The following is a 12,616-nucleotide window of genomic DNA, read 5'->3' on the forward strand; positions in this document are numbered from 1 at the left end:
CACAGCTCTCCCGGTCCCTCTCGAGGCAGAGCTCGTGGTCTGCCGTCTTTGGAAACCATTTGGCGTCCTCTGGGGCTCCTACATCTGGAGTTCTTCTTTCGCACTTCTGGCAAGAGCTGTTTGGTTTCTTGTTTTGCTTGATATTTTTCTTTTTCTCCCTCTTTTACTTTTTTGTTTATTTCTTATTGCTGCTCCRCGTTCAGGAAGGCAGTGTCCTTCTGAAGCTCCCAAGCAGGGGCTGCCCAGCCCAGCGTATCATGCGGTGGTTCTCCTCACTGCACTCCTTGCTTCTTTCCCTTTTTCTCTCTTTGCTTTTAGATTTGATGGCCACAGGCTTCCTGCTGGCTCTTTTCTCTGGGTTATTCTTGCTGAGATTTCCCCTGACCCACTACAGCAGTTGTGCCCTGCYGTTCTGTCTTCCTTCAGTGCTGCTGATTCAGAAGAGCAATGCAGAGGTGCCTTCACTCTCCTCTCCTGCACTGAGTGCAGCCTTSGGCAGGGGGATGGATGATCAGGCATTGAATTCTTTGGGGGAACTGCATATCCCTGACATCTGCCCACTGTTTAATTTGGAACTATAATGAATGTGGGGTCCAGATCTTTTTTTTTTTTTTCATCTCCAGCCTGATGGCCAGATCCAGCATGCAGAGCTGGCCCGACCAGCCTGGCTAGATCTGACCCACTGAGAGACTTATCAGGCTCCTCTCAACTCCTTTTCCTTTTCCTTTTTTTTTTTTTTTTTTTTTTTTTCTGGGAAAGTCACTTGGGTCCTTTGTTGCTCTGGGAAGCCAGGACTGCGGGTGTCTTGTCTCTGCCTCCTGAATGTCTGCAGTAGCAGACATTTCTGGGAGATTAAAGAGTGCTGTGGGTGTCCCATGAAGCTAACCAGAAGAAGAGTGTCCCTGTTTTCTGTGCACTGCGCACCTGCTCCCAGACCTCAGTGTCTAAGAAAGGACTGGGGGTTATATGAATGTRGTCTGATTTCCTTATGCTGCTCCCTGTTACTGTAACACCAACCCCTAAGGGCAGCACTCCAGATGCTGCTTCTGCCCCTGATTCCTGYACCTAGTCCCCTGGGCCTGCCCTTTATCCCCGATCCTGGCTGCAGTACGCACGAGCGTGTGTTTGCCATGGCTTGTGGTTTTTGAAGATGGAGGTGAGGTGCGATGCTGGCCCTGTTACCACACCCCCTTGCACTCTCCAAGGTCCTGTCCTGGCATCTCCAGCCCAATGGCCAGATCCAGCATGCAGAGCTGGCCCGACCAGCGTGGCTAGATCTGATCCACTGAGAGACTTATCAGGCTCCTCCCAGCTTTTTGGCCTTGATATAAGGCCAAAATTTGCCCTATGGACCCTTCTCTGTCCCAGAGCCAGGGAGCCTGCAAGACCCGTGGTTTATCTCAGGCCTTCCAGTCTCTGTGGAGAAGGATTATACTTCTCTCATAAATCATGCAGCAAGAGGAGATTGCTTCAGTGGGAAGGGGAGACCTAGAGGAGTGGGGCAAGTGGTCCTATGCYAGCAGTTCCTCCTTTATGGGACCATGTTGGCACTAGTTTGGATTTTAGGAGCCATCAGTGAAAGCCGGTCCAGATGGGAGGGTTGTGCTCTTTGAATGTGCCTATACTACTGCTGTGGGACTGAAATCCCACCTCTGCACCTTGCAGATTTCCACCTCTTTGCACTCAGGCTAAGAATCAGAAAGCTTTTTGCTCTTCTGGAGCGGAGTCCATTCTGCCTTTCTCCAGACCCATCAAGATTACTTTGGGGTTTTTCAGACCTCACGGAAACAGCTTGTTCTCTCCAAATCTCCCTACAGGACCTGCCAGCACCTCTCACCCCTTCAGTTCCTTGCCACACYCCAGCAAACAAATTAACAGGTTAGCAAGGCTTTTACAGGCCATGAACAATCTCTGTGGCAGAGCAAGAGACTTAGACCTGCTTGGCATGAAGAGCAAATTAGCAGAATCAGGTCAGATGGTGCTGAGTGCCTGTCCTGGTCCGTAAGCACTGTGCTTGGTGCCTGAAGAACTTATCTTCCTCTCTTTTAGGGACTACCTTTTGTTTTGTCCCAACCTGGACTCCCTCATAGCAATTTGAAGAGAACTGGAGACACCATCCACTGTTTCCATTGACCATCCAGTTTTGTACCTTTCCACCTCTCAGACTCCTCCTCCTTCAGGGTCTCCTTGAAGTGTTTTGCTCTTCTTTGCATTGGAAGGATTGAGGTGTTTCGCTCCCCTTTGCATTGGAAGGAATGTGGAACTATTCCCACTCACTTTTGTAGAGGAAAGAAAATTCATCACCTATCCTGGCTGGAAGAAAGGTGAATGAATTCATTCAGTAGCTCCAGGTGACACCAGCAGCTGTAGTAATACCGTCTCTGATGTATGAGGGGATTAGATTTTGTTTCTCAACCTTCAGTTCTCCAAGTATCTCACACAAAATGGGATTAGGATTGTATCATCATATGGCTTTATTATTTGGACAGAGATTGTGTGGGCCCGAATACTTAGTCTGGCTAAGAGATTGTTCAACAAAAGTGTAAGATATCCTTCTGACCATAATAACCACYGGACTCTCTGGGTCTCTGCAGCTTAGATCTGGTCAAGCTCCTGTACAGTYTCTGCAAAGGAATGCTCTTCCTTCCTCTTGCTCCATCTCATCTTTATGCATTGAAGCCCCTGTGCTGAGCCATATTTTCATGCAGGTTGGATGTTGCCATATCTCCGCTCCTGAGCACACTGGCTGTAGGTGAAGGAGAAGTTATGTTATATTCAAGCTAGGTTATGTTAAACTCAAGACACAGACAGAGACACAACCTGAGCAAGACAGGCATAGTAGCTGTAGGATGAAGCTCAGAGACAGGACAATAATGTGGTTTTCAGTCTTCCACCCATCTTTGGGTTGTTCTCTGCCAGCCCAAGACATAGTAGAGCTTTGAACCTAGGTTTACTGAACTTAAGATTTKATACCTTGAAAGACAGGAGCCTAACTGCAGAAAACAATTTTGGTGTTTCTTGACATGCATAACTGTAATGGAGCAGGAGAATGTATGTGGAGATGTGGAGCAAGATGAGAATCTTCTGAAAATAAGCTGTTCAGAAGCTTCTAGCTAGATGAGAATCAGACCAAGTAAAGGGTGGCCTTATGATGGAAAGGGTGGCTTCATGCAGTGCAGTCAAAGAACAATTTCATCATTTATTTTCACTTACCTGGTAAAGTTTTGTAAGAATTAAGCACTGCATATGGTGCCTGTGGCTTCTGAGTAGAGTAGAGAGTACTACATTCAGAAAGTGGCCTCTCAGAGAGTGGTTTGAGCCACCATTCCACTGTTTAGAGACTGGCCACATCTAACCTGACTCTTGTTCTCCTCTGCTGCCTCTAGCTTTGTGTTTCCCCTGCAGGTGAGTAGTTCTAGAAGAGGGAATATCATATTCATGTTCCATGATGTGCCTTATAAAATGTCCCTATGAAGTGAATCTAATTGTTAATTAAGCTTCCTGCTTCTTGAATTAATTGTCTGGGATTAAAGGTGTACAGAGAGCTCTTCAAAGAGTCGTAAGCCATGCTGACCTCACTCTAGTTGTGAAAGCTGCAGTGAGGATAAGCAGTGCGTGAACAAGACTTCTTTACCAACATGTACCATGGGCCACCAGAAAAGGATTTATTTATTTTTTTATAGTTATTTATTGTCAAATGCATCAGTTACAGGAAGATAATATAAATGTTGAGTCACTTGAGCACTTTCCAGCAAGAGAGAGCTTTTAATGTAAGAGATAACGTCTAGGGAGGTAAAGGATGGAAAAGGGATAGGCTGTATTAGCATATTAAAGTCAATGACCTGAGATTTCTGTGGGACAAAAGGAGAGGAGCAGAGGAGGTTCATTAGATAGGTGGACACAAGGGTTTTAGACCCTTTTGGGGGGTTTCTCATGCTGAGTGATGGTTGTGTGGCTGTCATGTTGGCTGGTTCTGATCCAAGCATCTAGTGAAAATGAAAGCTGAGGTTTGGCCATCTCCCTTTTTTCTTTCCCTTTTGCTCTAGACATTGTTCGCAGTGACATTGCCCTGGATAAGCAGAAAGGCTGYAAGATCGCCCAGCATCCTGACATTATGTTGGAGCTACAGAGGGAAAAGGCAGCTCAAATGCACTTGGTTTTGTTAAAGGAGCAGTTTTCAAACACATACAGCAACCTCACATTAACAGGTAAGGCTGCAAGACCAGCTCTGGAGCCAGGAGTTGGGACTAGTTCTTGCTAACTCACAGGTGTGTTAAAACCCTCAGGTGCTTCACCTTTGTATGAAGCAGTTTCTCTCTGGCTGCCTTTGTTTTCTACCAAGATTATTGGGTGCTGGGAGGGAAAAGATAGACAGGAAATTATGGTGGACTCACAAGGCCTTTGCAGCCAGCACCTACACGGACGCTCCAGATTTGGTGCCCAGGGACAGCACGTTTTCCAAAGTCTGATCTAAGCAGAATACCACAGGACATAAAGTRCTGTAGAAATCTTCCTGCTAAATATTCACGTTGATGGGGCTGCAGCAATTACTAAATTTGGAGTCCTTTAAGCTGCAGCTGATTTTTTTTTTCTGAGCATGCACTTTGTGTGAACCCAGTAAATATTAAAGAGCAAATATAAAGGGATAATGGCCCAGACAGAGCTGAGATGATACTCTTTTTCTGGCAACTGTTTGTATTATCCATGGAACAGAATCTCAAAGGATGGAAGAGACTGCCACATTTTGGATACACATTTAATGGTGCTTGTAAAGGACTGATATCTTCAGGCAGTGAGTGGGCAGAAGGATGGGATCCCATCAGCCAGCAGTGTCCTTTCATAGCTGTTCTCTTTATCACTACAGCTGGATGAGCCACAGACGAGGAGGAGGAGGAGACTAATAAATCAAACACGATCCTCTTCCCCCCTTGCCTTGTGCCTTTCCTCTGGAAGGCAGGGAAACATCCCAGTTTTTTGAGAGGGCTGGGGAGGAGATGGCAGACCCCATGGTGGCAGGCCACCCCTGAAGGCAGGGAGAAGAGAGCCGTGAGCAGCTCTGCAGACCTCGCGTCGGCCTTCCCCTACAGCTGGGCTCGGCGAGGGAAATGGGTCCTGCGTAGCCTCACAGTCCTCTGCTGCATCCCTCCTTCAGCGGCCAGCCCCTGCCTCCGAGCCAGCGTGGGTCTGCATCCTCGGCAGGGACAGCCACGCGGCTGTGGGCTCTGATTTCCCCAGAGRCACTGGTATAGCCAGACCTCTTGAGGGACCCCCCCGACGTGGGCTGGTGACACTGGGGCTGGCAGGGGGCTCAGCCCCCGGGGCCCATGGGCAAGAGTGACTAAGTGGCACCATTCCYGAAAGCCCAGCATTTAAATGGGATCCTCAGAGCCGTTTCTCATTCTCTGTAACATAATCCACTTGGCTGTTTATTCCCAGTACAACTGCTGGAATCAACATTGTCAGCTTTTCCCCTGACATCTTGCTTACTTTCCACTAAACAAACTTCCCTTGAGAAGAGAAGCTGCTCTCCCCTATCCTCCTTCCCTCGCTGCTTCAAAAGCTCTCAGGCATTGCTCACATTTTTTACAGAACCTGCAGAGCAGAGGTGCTACCTGGTTATCAGCTCAGCTCTTAGCCTTTCCAAGTGTGTTTACAGGATAGTTCAGAAGGTTTTAGCTCTAACTCTCCTGGAGGGAGAGAGCAATTTCACTGTAATATTACCCAAAGAACTATTTTAATGTCCTTTAAATCCCTTTGAATGTGGGCAGAACAACTTCATAATTGTTATGAAKTTTAATCTTTTATTTCATAGACATCGTCTGAGAACATGGACTCTAGACAGCTAAGCATAATATTTAACTGGAGTTCTACTAACTTGTGTAAATATTTCCCTTCTCTGTGATGGATCTGGTGTTTGGGGTGGGCAGAGGGGGTTGTACATCTGTTGTAGAAGGGCATTCCTTACCTTCAAAATTCAATAAGCCAGAGTTTGCTTGAGGACTTCTTTTTGTTCTGCACAGTGTTTTTGTACAGTACTGTAGGGAGTCCCCAGGTCAGCAGCAAGGTCCTGGAGGTGAGGTTCAGGAGCAAGGACCCAGACCTGTCTTGGGGAGGAGCATTGAAGGGTATCCCTGTGGTTGCAGGGCCAGACTATTGGGGCCCCCTACAAACAAGGATTCTTCCCTGGAGGTTTATATCCAGGAGTCACTTGGTCCTATAAAGCATATGTACTATGGAGGAACCTCAAAACTCAGAGTCCAACCCAGACTGAAAGAATATTCAAGCCCAAGCCTCTGTATAAGAGGCATTCCTGCTAATTTCTGCAGCACTTTATACCAAAGAACTGTAAATGGAATATCTTGCCCAAAGCTATATGAGAACACAGAAGCTTTATAATGGCACGGCTACTCTACCATAGGCTGGGAGTAAGAATAGCACTGTGAGGCATCTTTATTCCAGTGATACTACCTCTACCGCGGTGATAATTTGGKTAAAAAGTCACCTTTTCTTCCTCCTTCCCCCAAATGATTTAGTTATATGAGCAACTTGAAACACTGCAGACCAAGCCTCTGAGGCTCTCTGCCAGCACAGGTCTTTGATATCTGCCTCGAACTTCCATGCYGTATTCTCACATCTTTAAGAACGAAGGGTCTCAGAGTGTGATTCTGCAGTCCCTGAGGCATCATGGCATTCGTAGGTTCCTGCTGCGTCCCTGTGTAAATCAAGGGCTTTCTCAAACGTATTCACTAGTTGCATGTAGTTCCCAGCATGCTCCTTAGCTCAGTGATCAGGCCAGGCTGTGCTTTTGCGCGGGGATTTGAGCTACTCCCAGCAGCAGGTACCTCCAAGGTAAGAGGGTGTCTTAAAACAAAATGTGTTTTTTGTGCTAAGACACAACTGAGACTGAGTGAAACCAGGCAGTCTTTCTGGCTCTTGTTCTTCCAAGAACATATGTCAGACTCTGGCTTAGGCCACTTCAATTTCTTTAGACAAGTATGAGCTTTCCTCTGCTCCTGTCTGCAGGCTTTCTCTTGCATCTTGCRTTTGTTTTCTGTACGTGCTCTTTCCAGACTTACTGAGTCTGCCTCACTGAGATGAGTGATAGCCTTTGATCTGTGGCAGTATTATTTAAATGCTGTAAAACATTTTGAGGCTTATTAATCTCTGCTGCTTCCCCTTGCTGCTCAGAGGTGGGTGTCTTGTTTCACAGATCAGCATCTCGTGTGCTCTCAGGGGAGGCAGTGGTAGAGCAGGGGAGTGCCCAGACTCTTCTACTCTCCTCTGTGACCTGGCTGTCTGAGCCAGCTCATTGAGGTGATATGTGAGGAGGATGAGTCTTCCTGTAGGAACAGTTCTCTGCTCCTTTCCAGTCAAATAGGTGGAGCAAGCTGTGACCCTTTCACAGCTTGTATCTGCAGGAATAAAAGTTGCAATAGCCATAGTAGGCTCCTTTTCTTTGCAACGCTCAGGAGAAATGACCTGGTCACAGTAAGATGATTTTGGAGCTCCTGAGCTGTGGGGTACACATGTTGGGCTGTCAGTGTGTGTGACAAGAGGAACTGCCCTGGGACAGGGGAGATGTGGTGTGCACGCAGATATTAGTGAGTGAGCTTGTGAGGAGCCAGGCAGYAGCAAGCAGAGCTTTGACAGATTAAGTCTGAAACCCTGCATCTGTAATGCCATTTTGTGCTGGGTTTACGTATTGTGTTTGTGCTTTGAAAATTGGATACATGCTGATTTCTGCACTGTCATTAAATAAAGCTAGTTAAGCCAAATGGAAGAGGGAATTGCTCAGAAGGTCAATAGACATATGTGAGAAATAGTCCCCTTCTGCATTTACGTGAAGTGCTAAGTGTAACTGAGCTTCCCAAGACACAACGATGAACCATAAATAGTTCATTTGTATTCAGAAGTTCCTATCCTGAGGAAGCCAAATACTGCTGCACTTTTCATTCTCACTGGACTGAACAGGGGAAAGATTTTTCTCTTTCTGCTCTACCCTCTGCTTGAAGCTGCAATGCAGATTACATCACTGGATCGAAAGCCTGTCCTACAATATCACATTTGCATTGAAAAGACAGTGAGGCAATGCAGTGTATGTGGTGAGAGCACCCCCAGCCTGTCATGTTGCATGACACAGCCTCTAAAATCAGGAATTAGGTAATTAAATTCTCCCTACTGGATAGGTATGGCTCCCTCAATGGACCCTTTGAGGTCCCACACTGCCCAAGGCCTTCACAGAGAGCTGCAACCCCTTCACAGCTCCACCAAGAGATACCTAATAGGACAAAAACAGGTAAGAACTGGTAAGAACATAAACCAAATTGGCAGGAGAAGGGTGCATTTTATTGCTTGTGTCTGAAATTGCAATCAGGTGTTTTACATTGGCATCTCATTAGTCCTATTGATGTTATTAGCTAACTTTGAGGTTACTGTAACAGTGAYTGGGAGTTTTGTGTGAGGCTTTCCTTAGGAAAGGTTGCTTCTGGAGAAGCTAGCAACCGGGCAGAAACCCTCCTTGGCTCAGRTGAGCAATAAGAGTGTGTGGGATGGTTGTGATGGAAGGAATATACCTGCTTGTCCCCAGTAATGATGTGAATGAGGTGATGGTGCATGCAGGAGGATGTGGTGGTGAGCAGAGCCAAGGACTTGTGAGCAGTAGCGTGTGTGGGGCCTCTATGGGGGAAATGTGTGGGGGGTGGCCCAGAGTGGGGATGAGGGTAGTGTGTCTGTGTAAAGATCTCTGCAAGTGAAAAGCTGCCTTGCAAAACTGTTTTTCTCCTCTCTCCCAAAGGCAGTGAGAGCCACAGTTGCTCTTGCTCCTTGGCAGGGAATCACATGGCTCAGGTTGAGCACCTGTGACATTTGTATTTCCTGCACTTGTGAACCTCCCCCAGTGACCAGCAGTTTTGTGATTCCTGCTGAATGCAGTTGTTTTGGGAGATGGTGGTCTTGGAACAGGATATCTCTGCAGGACCCATCCTGTGGGGGCCAGGAGGGAGTCCTTGATTTGGAGGCTGCCTGTGCTGGGGTCTGTGCAGAGAGCTGGCTGCTGGGCTGGGGGTGCTTCTGGTGCTTGCCTTGCTGACAGAAATGTTGCTCTGCTCTATTTTTGTTGGATTTTTCTCCAGATGCATGGTTTTATCTCCAGTTATAAGTAACCTCCATGGAGGCTATTCTATGGGGCTGGGGGGGGGGTGGAGGATCACTGGCTTGTGATACTGAACAGAGTTTGAGACAGGACCTGGGAAAGTCTCTGGCCTAACTGCAGARGTAAGTGCTGCTCTCCTGCCTTTTTGGCATCTTAGTAGGGATCAACAACCTAAACCTATTGTGCTCTGAGTTAGAAAATTACATGTAGTAGCTACCTTACCAGGTGTTGCAGGAGGGTGATCTCTTTGTCCTCTATAGAGAGTATTTTCTGATGTTTTTGTAGCAAGTTCATTATAGGATTCTGGACCATGATGTTTCCTTTTTWTTCTATTGCAGATCATTTCATTATATACATTATTCACAACATTGTACAAAATAGATCTGAAAAGGACCTCAAGAGGGCATCTTCTAGCCTTTTGCATGACAAATCAGCTATACCTGTTCTCCTCTTGGAGGAAGGTATCTAAGGAGAGGTAGTATCTTTTATTTGATCAGCTGATACAGTTCAAAAAAACCAGACCAACTTCAGGGGGCAAAAGTCCTTCTTCAAGTTTGAAATGGAAAAAGCAGCATTCAAAGCGAAATACATATTGCAAATATTTTCCCTGAGTTTGCCTCATTGATTAGCACAAATGAGCTACTGGTGGAAAAGTAGGCAAATATTAGCAAGAAGAAGACAGTGTCATTAGTTCTTGGGAAAGAAAGATGAGGAGGTAATTGCCAAGAAACGCAATGGGGACTTCCTGGGGGCAAGGAACTGGAAAAACTATATRTCCTAGAAGCAATATCTGTATTGACCCTGTGATTTTTAATGTTCAGCAGAGTTAGAATTTTGCTCCCTCTTGAAGATGGTTTGTGGGTCCCTCTGGAGACACTAGGCTTAAAACTGAGGGGCTGGTGCATGAATACACCACAAAAATCATGCTGTCCTGTAGCTGAGTGTTTTCTTTTCTTTTCTTTTCTTTTTTTTTCCTCCTTTTATCAGTTGTTTATATGAGCTCATTCTGAAGCAAATTGGCTGTTTTTGCTGAATGGCTTTCTGAGGGTGTTTGGTGTGTAGCTGAAATAACCTGGTGGTTTTTGCACATGCGCGTCCACGTGTCAGGGCTTGGCAACAGCATTGTAGGGGTTGTAGGGCCACCACTGTTAACCAGCTCCCAAAAGATGCAACTATCCTTGCTCTTGCAACCTATGGTGACACAGAGCTGATATCCTCCTTGGCCATCAAGTCTAGGATACAAACAATTATACAGAGTTTTTTTTTTTTTAAAAAAAAAAAATCTTGTGCTTCAATTTAAGGCTATTATGGCATGTCCTATCCCTGAAGACATGAAAAGCCATTTACAGTATATTTTTTTTTCCYCTGTACAGAAGTCTTTTACATATTTGAGGCCTGTTATCATGTTTCCCCTAAGACTTTTGTACTCTATGCTGAACAACTGCATTTCTTTTGCTCTTTCTTCATGGCCATGTTATTGTCAAGTTGAATGACACATGCATGGTTGATTCTGCCTCTTGAGGTCCCTTTCAGGCCTTTTAAATTTTCCTTGTGGTTCTGTGTTTTGTTGATGTCCCCTGGGCTCTTTCCACTTAGTCTGTGATGCTTTTTCATTGACTTGAAACAAGCCCAGTACTCTAGCTGAGGCCTTTCTTTACGGAGCAGAGCAGCAGGATTACTTCACTTATCTTGTGTGTGACGCTGATCTATACCCCAGTATAATTGTGGATTTTATTGGTACAACATTGCTTGTTCATGTCTGCATTTTTGTGTACAGTTTTCCAACCAGCTGTGCATTTGCCAGATGGAATTTCATTTAGACTCTATTTTCCTAATTTGTTAATTAAAATGTTGTATGAAACTAAGTTTAAAGCCTTGCTAAAATAAAGGTATTCAACATCTGTTGCCTCTATCTCACAAATAAGACCCTCTATGTCCAAGAGAAAGCAGGTTGGCTTCATGTGGCATGACTTTTTTCCAGCCCTTCCTTACAGATGGATTGTTTGGTGATTTGTTTCAAATTTTTTCCAGGAATTGTGGTTGCGGTGGGATTGGCCTGCAGTTTTTTTTTTTTTTTTTTTTTTTTTTTTTTTTAAAAACTTACTGAAGATAGAGCCCCTTTCCAGTCTCCTTAAACCTCATTTGTCTCCTACAATTTCTCAGAGCCTCCGAGGGACCTCAGGCACCATTTGAAAACATCCAAATCATTTAAATAGTCTTCATGCTGCTCATGCACTATTATAGATTATAATTTTACCCTGCTGCTTTTAATTGCATTAACTTTGTGGTTACAGTTAACCTCTTTCATGAAGAATGAACCAACAAAAAGCACTCAGCACTTCAGCTCTGTCTGTGTGCGATTCTGCAAGCTGCTGGCTATTGTGAAATCTTTCTTGTGTCCCAATTTATACCTCTTTGCTTCTTGAGACAGCTGCAAGCCACCCCCCTGGGATCACCCGCCCTCTCTTGCCCTAATTAGTAGTTTTACAACTCATTGTGTGCTGACGGCATATGTGAGTGTGAGAGAGGTCAGGAAGGTGAATCTCTTTTTCAGGTGACACTCTTTAGTCTGTTAAGCAACACTTTGGCTTTCTCATTATCCGATTTGGCTATTTCTTTTGTAACCGTGGGGAACGTGGCTGCTTTTCTGCATTCAGTGTTTATTAAATTTAACTAGCCTCATAAGAGAAAATATAAATTGTGTATCTTAAAATTACCAATTATATGTACATTATAACATGTAATGTCATTACCAGAACCAGCTAGTTCTGGGTGCTGCGTAGAGAATAAAGAAAACGCATAAACCTAACAGAAAACAGATTTTGGCATGAGGGGGGAGGGCTGACATGCACTAACAGCTTTGGAAGGGCTTGTGGTGTGTTCAGTGGCATATAACAATCTATTAACCTTTTCTCCCCGCTCAGGAGGTGATGAACTCTTTGGTCTGTCTCTCCCCACTAATGTAGTTATCAAATGTCTCCCTGTGACCGCTTGCAGTCCTTGCTGCAAGCAGCTCCTTTCGAACGCTTGCTGCTCTTGCTTTGCCCCTTGTGCTGTTCCTTTGTGCTCATCCGTGAGCAGCTTGATGTAGTTTCCACTTTCCTTTCTTGTATCGCAGGTCATTGCAGAGTTGGCAGTTCAGCCACCCAAGTGCCTTTATCGCCCCTCTACATTAGAATAATTTGCATTTGTTCCCTTGTCACTGTGTTATTACAAAATACCATCTCTTCTGAACTCTCCTTTTATTTTTCACAAAATCTTACTTGCCAGTCCTCTGAGTTTACTAAAGTTTCTGTTCTTAAAATGTACACTTTCTTTTTTCCTGCTGGGGGGGAAGCTTAAATGAATAAATTTTTTTCTGTTGAGTATGAATGCTCTTGTTTCAGACTTTCTTGCCCACAATGTTTTTTACCATCTTTTTTTGCCATTTTTATTGTTGATCAGAATCAAAGCTGGAGCAGCCCC

The 12,616-nt window shown here is 45.2% G+C and overlaps 1 protein-coding gene across 5 annotated transcripts in view; it reads left to right on the forward strand.

Annotated features, from left to right (window-relative positions):
* The window catches only part of HPSE2 (heparanase 2 (inactive)), a 128,680-nt gene that overhangs the window by 13,809 nt on the left and 102,255 nt on the right, over positions 1 to 12,616 (forward strand). For 4 of the 5 annotated variants that reach the window (XM_085325759.1, XM_085325754.1, XM_085325755.1 and 1 more), the window contains one exon: positions 4,047 to 4,208. The exons of the other annotated variant lie outside the window; for it this stretch is intronic. In XM_085325759.1, the coding sequence (XP_085181885.1) occupies positions 4,047 to 4,208 (162 nt within the window). The remainder of the gene's footprint in view (positions 1 to 4,046; positions 4,209 to 12,616) is intronic. 5 annotated transcript variants of the gene reach the window in all.

This window comes from Rhea americana, unplaced genomic scaffold (assembly GCF_003343005.1).
Source record: "Rhea americana isolate MKP2758 unplaced genomic scaffold, rheAme1 scaffold_122, whole genome shotgun sequence".
NCBI lineage: Eukaryota > Metazoa > Chordata > Aves > Rheiformes > Rheidae > Rhea > Rhea americana.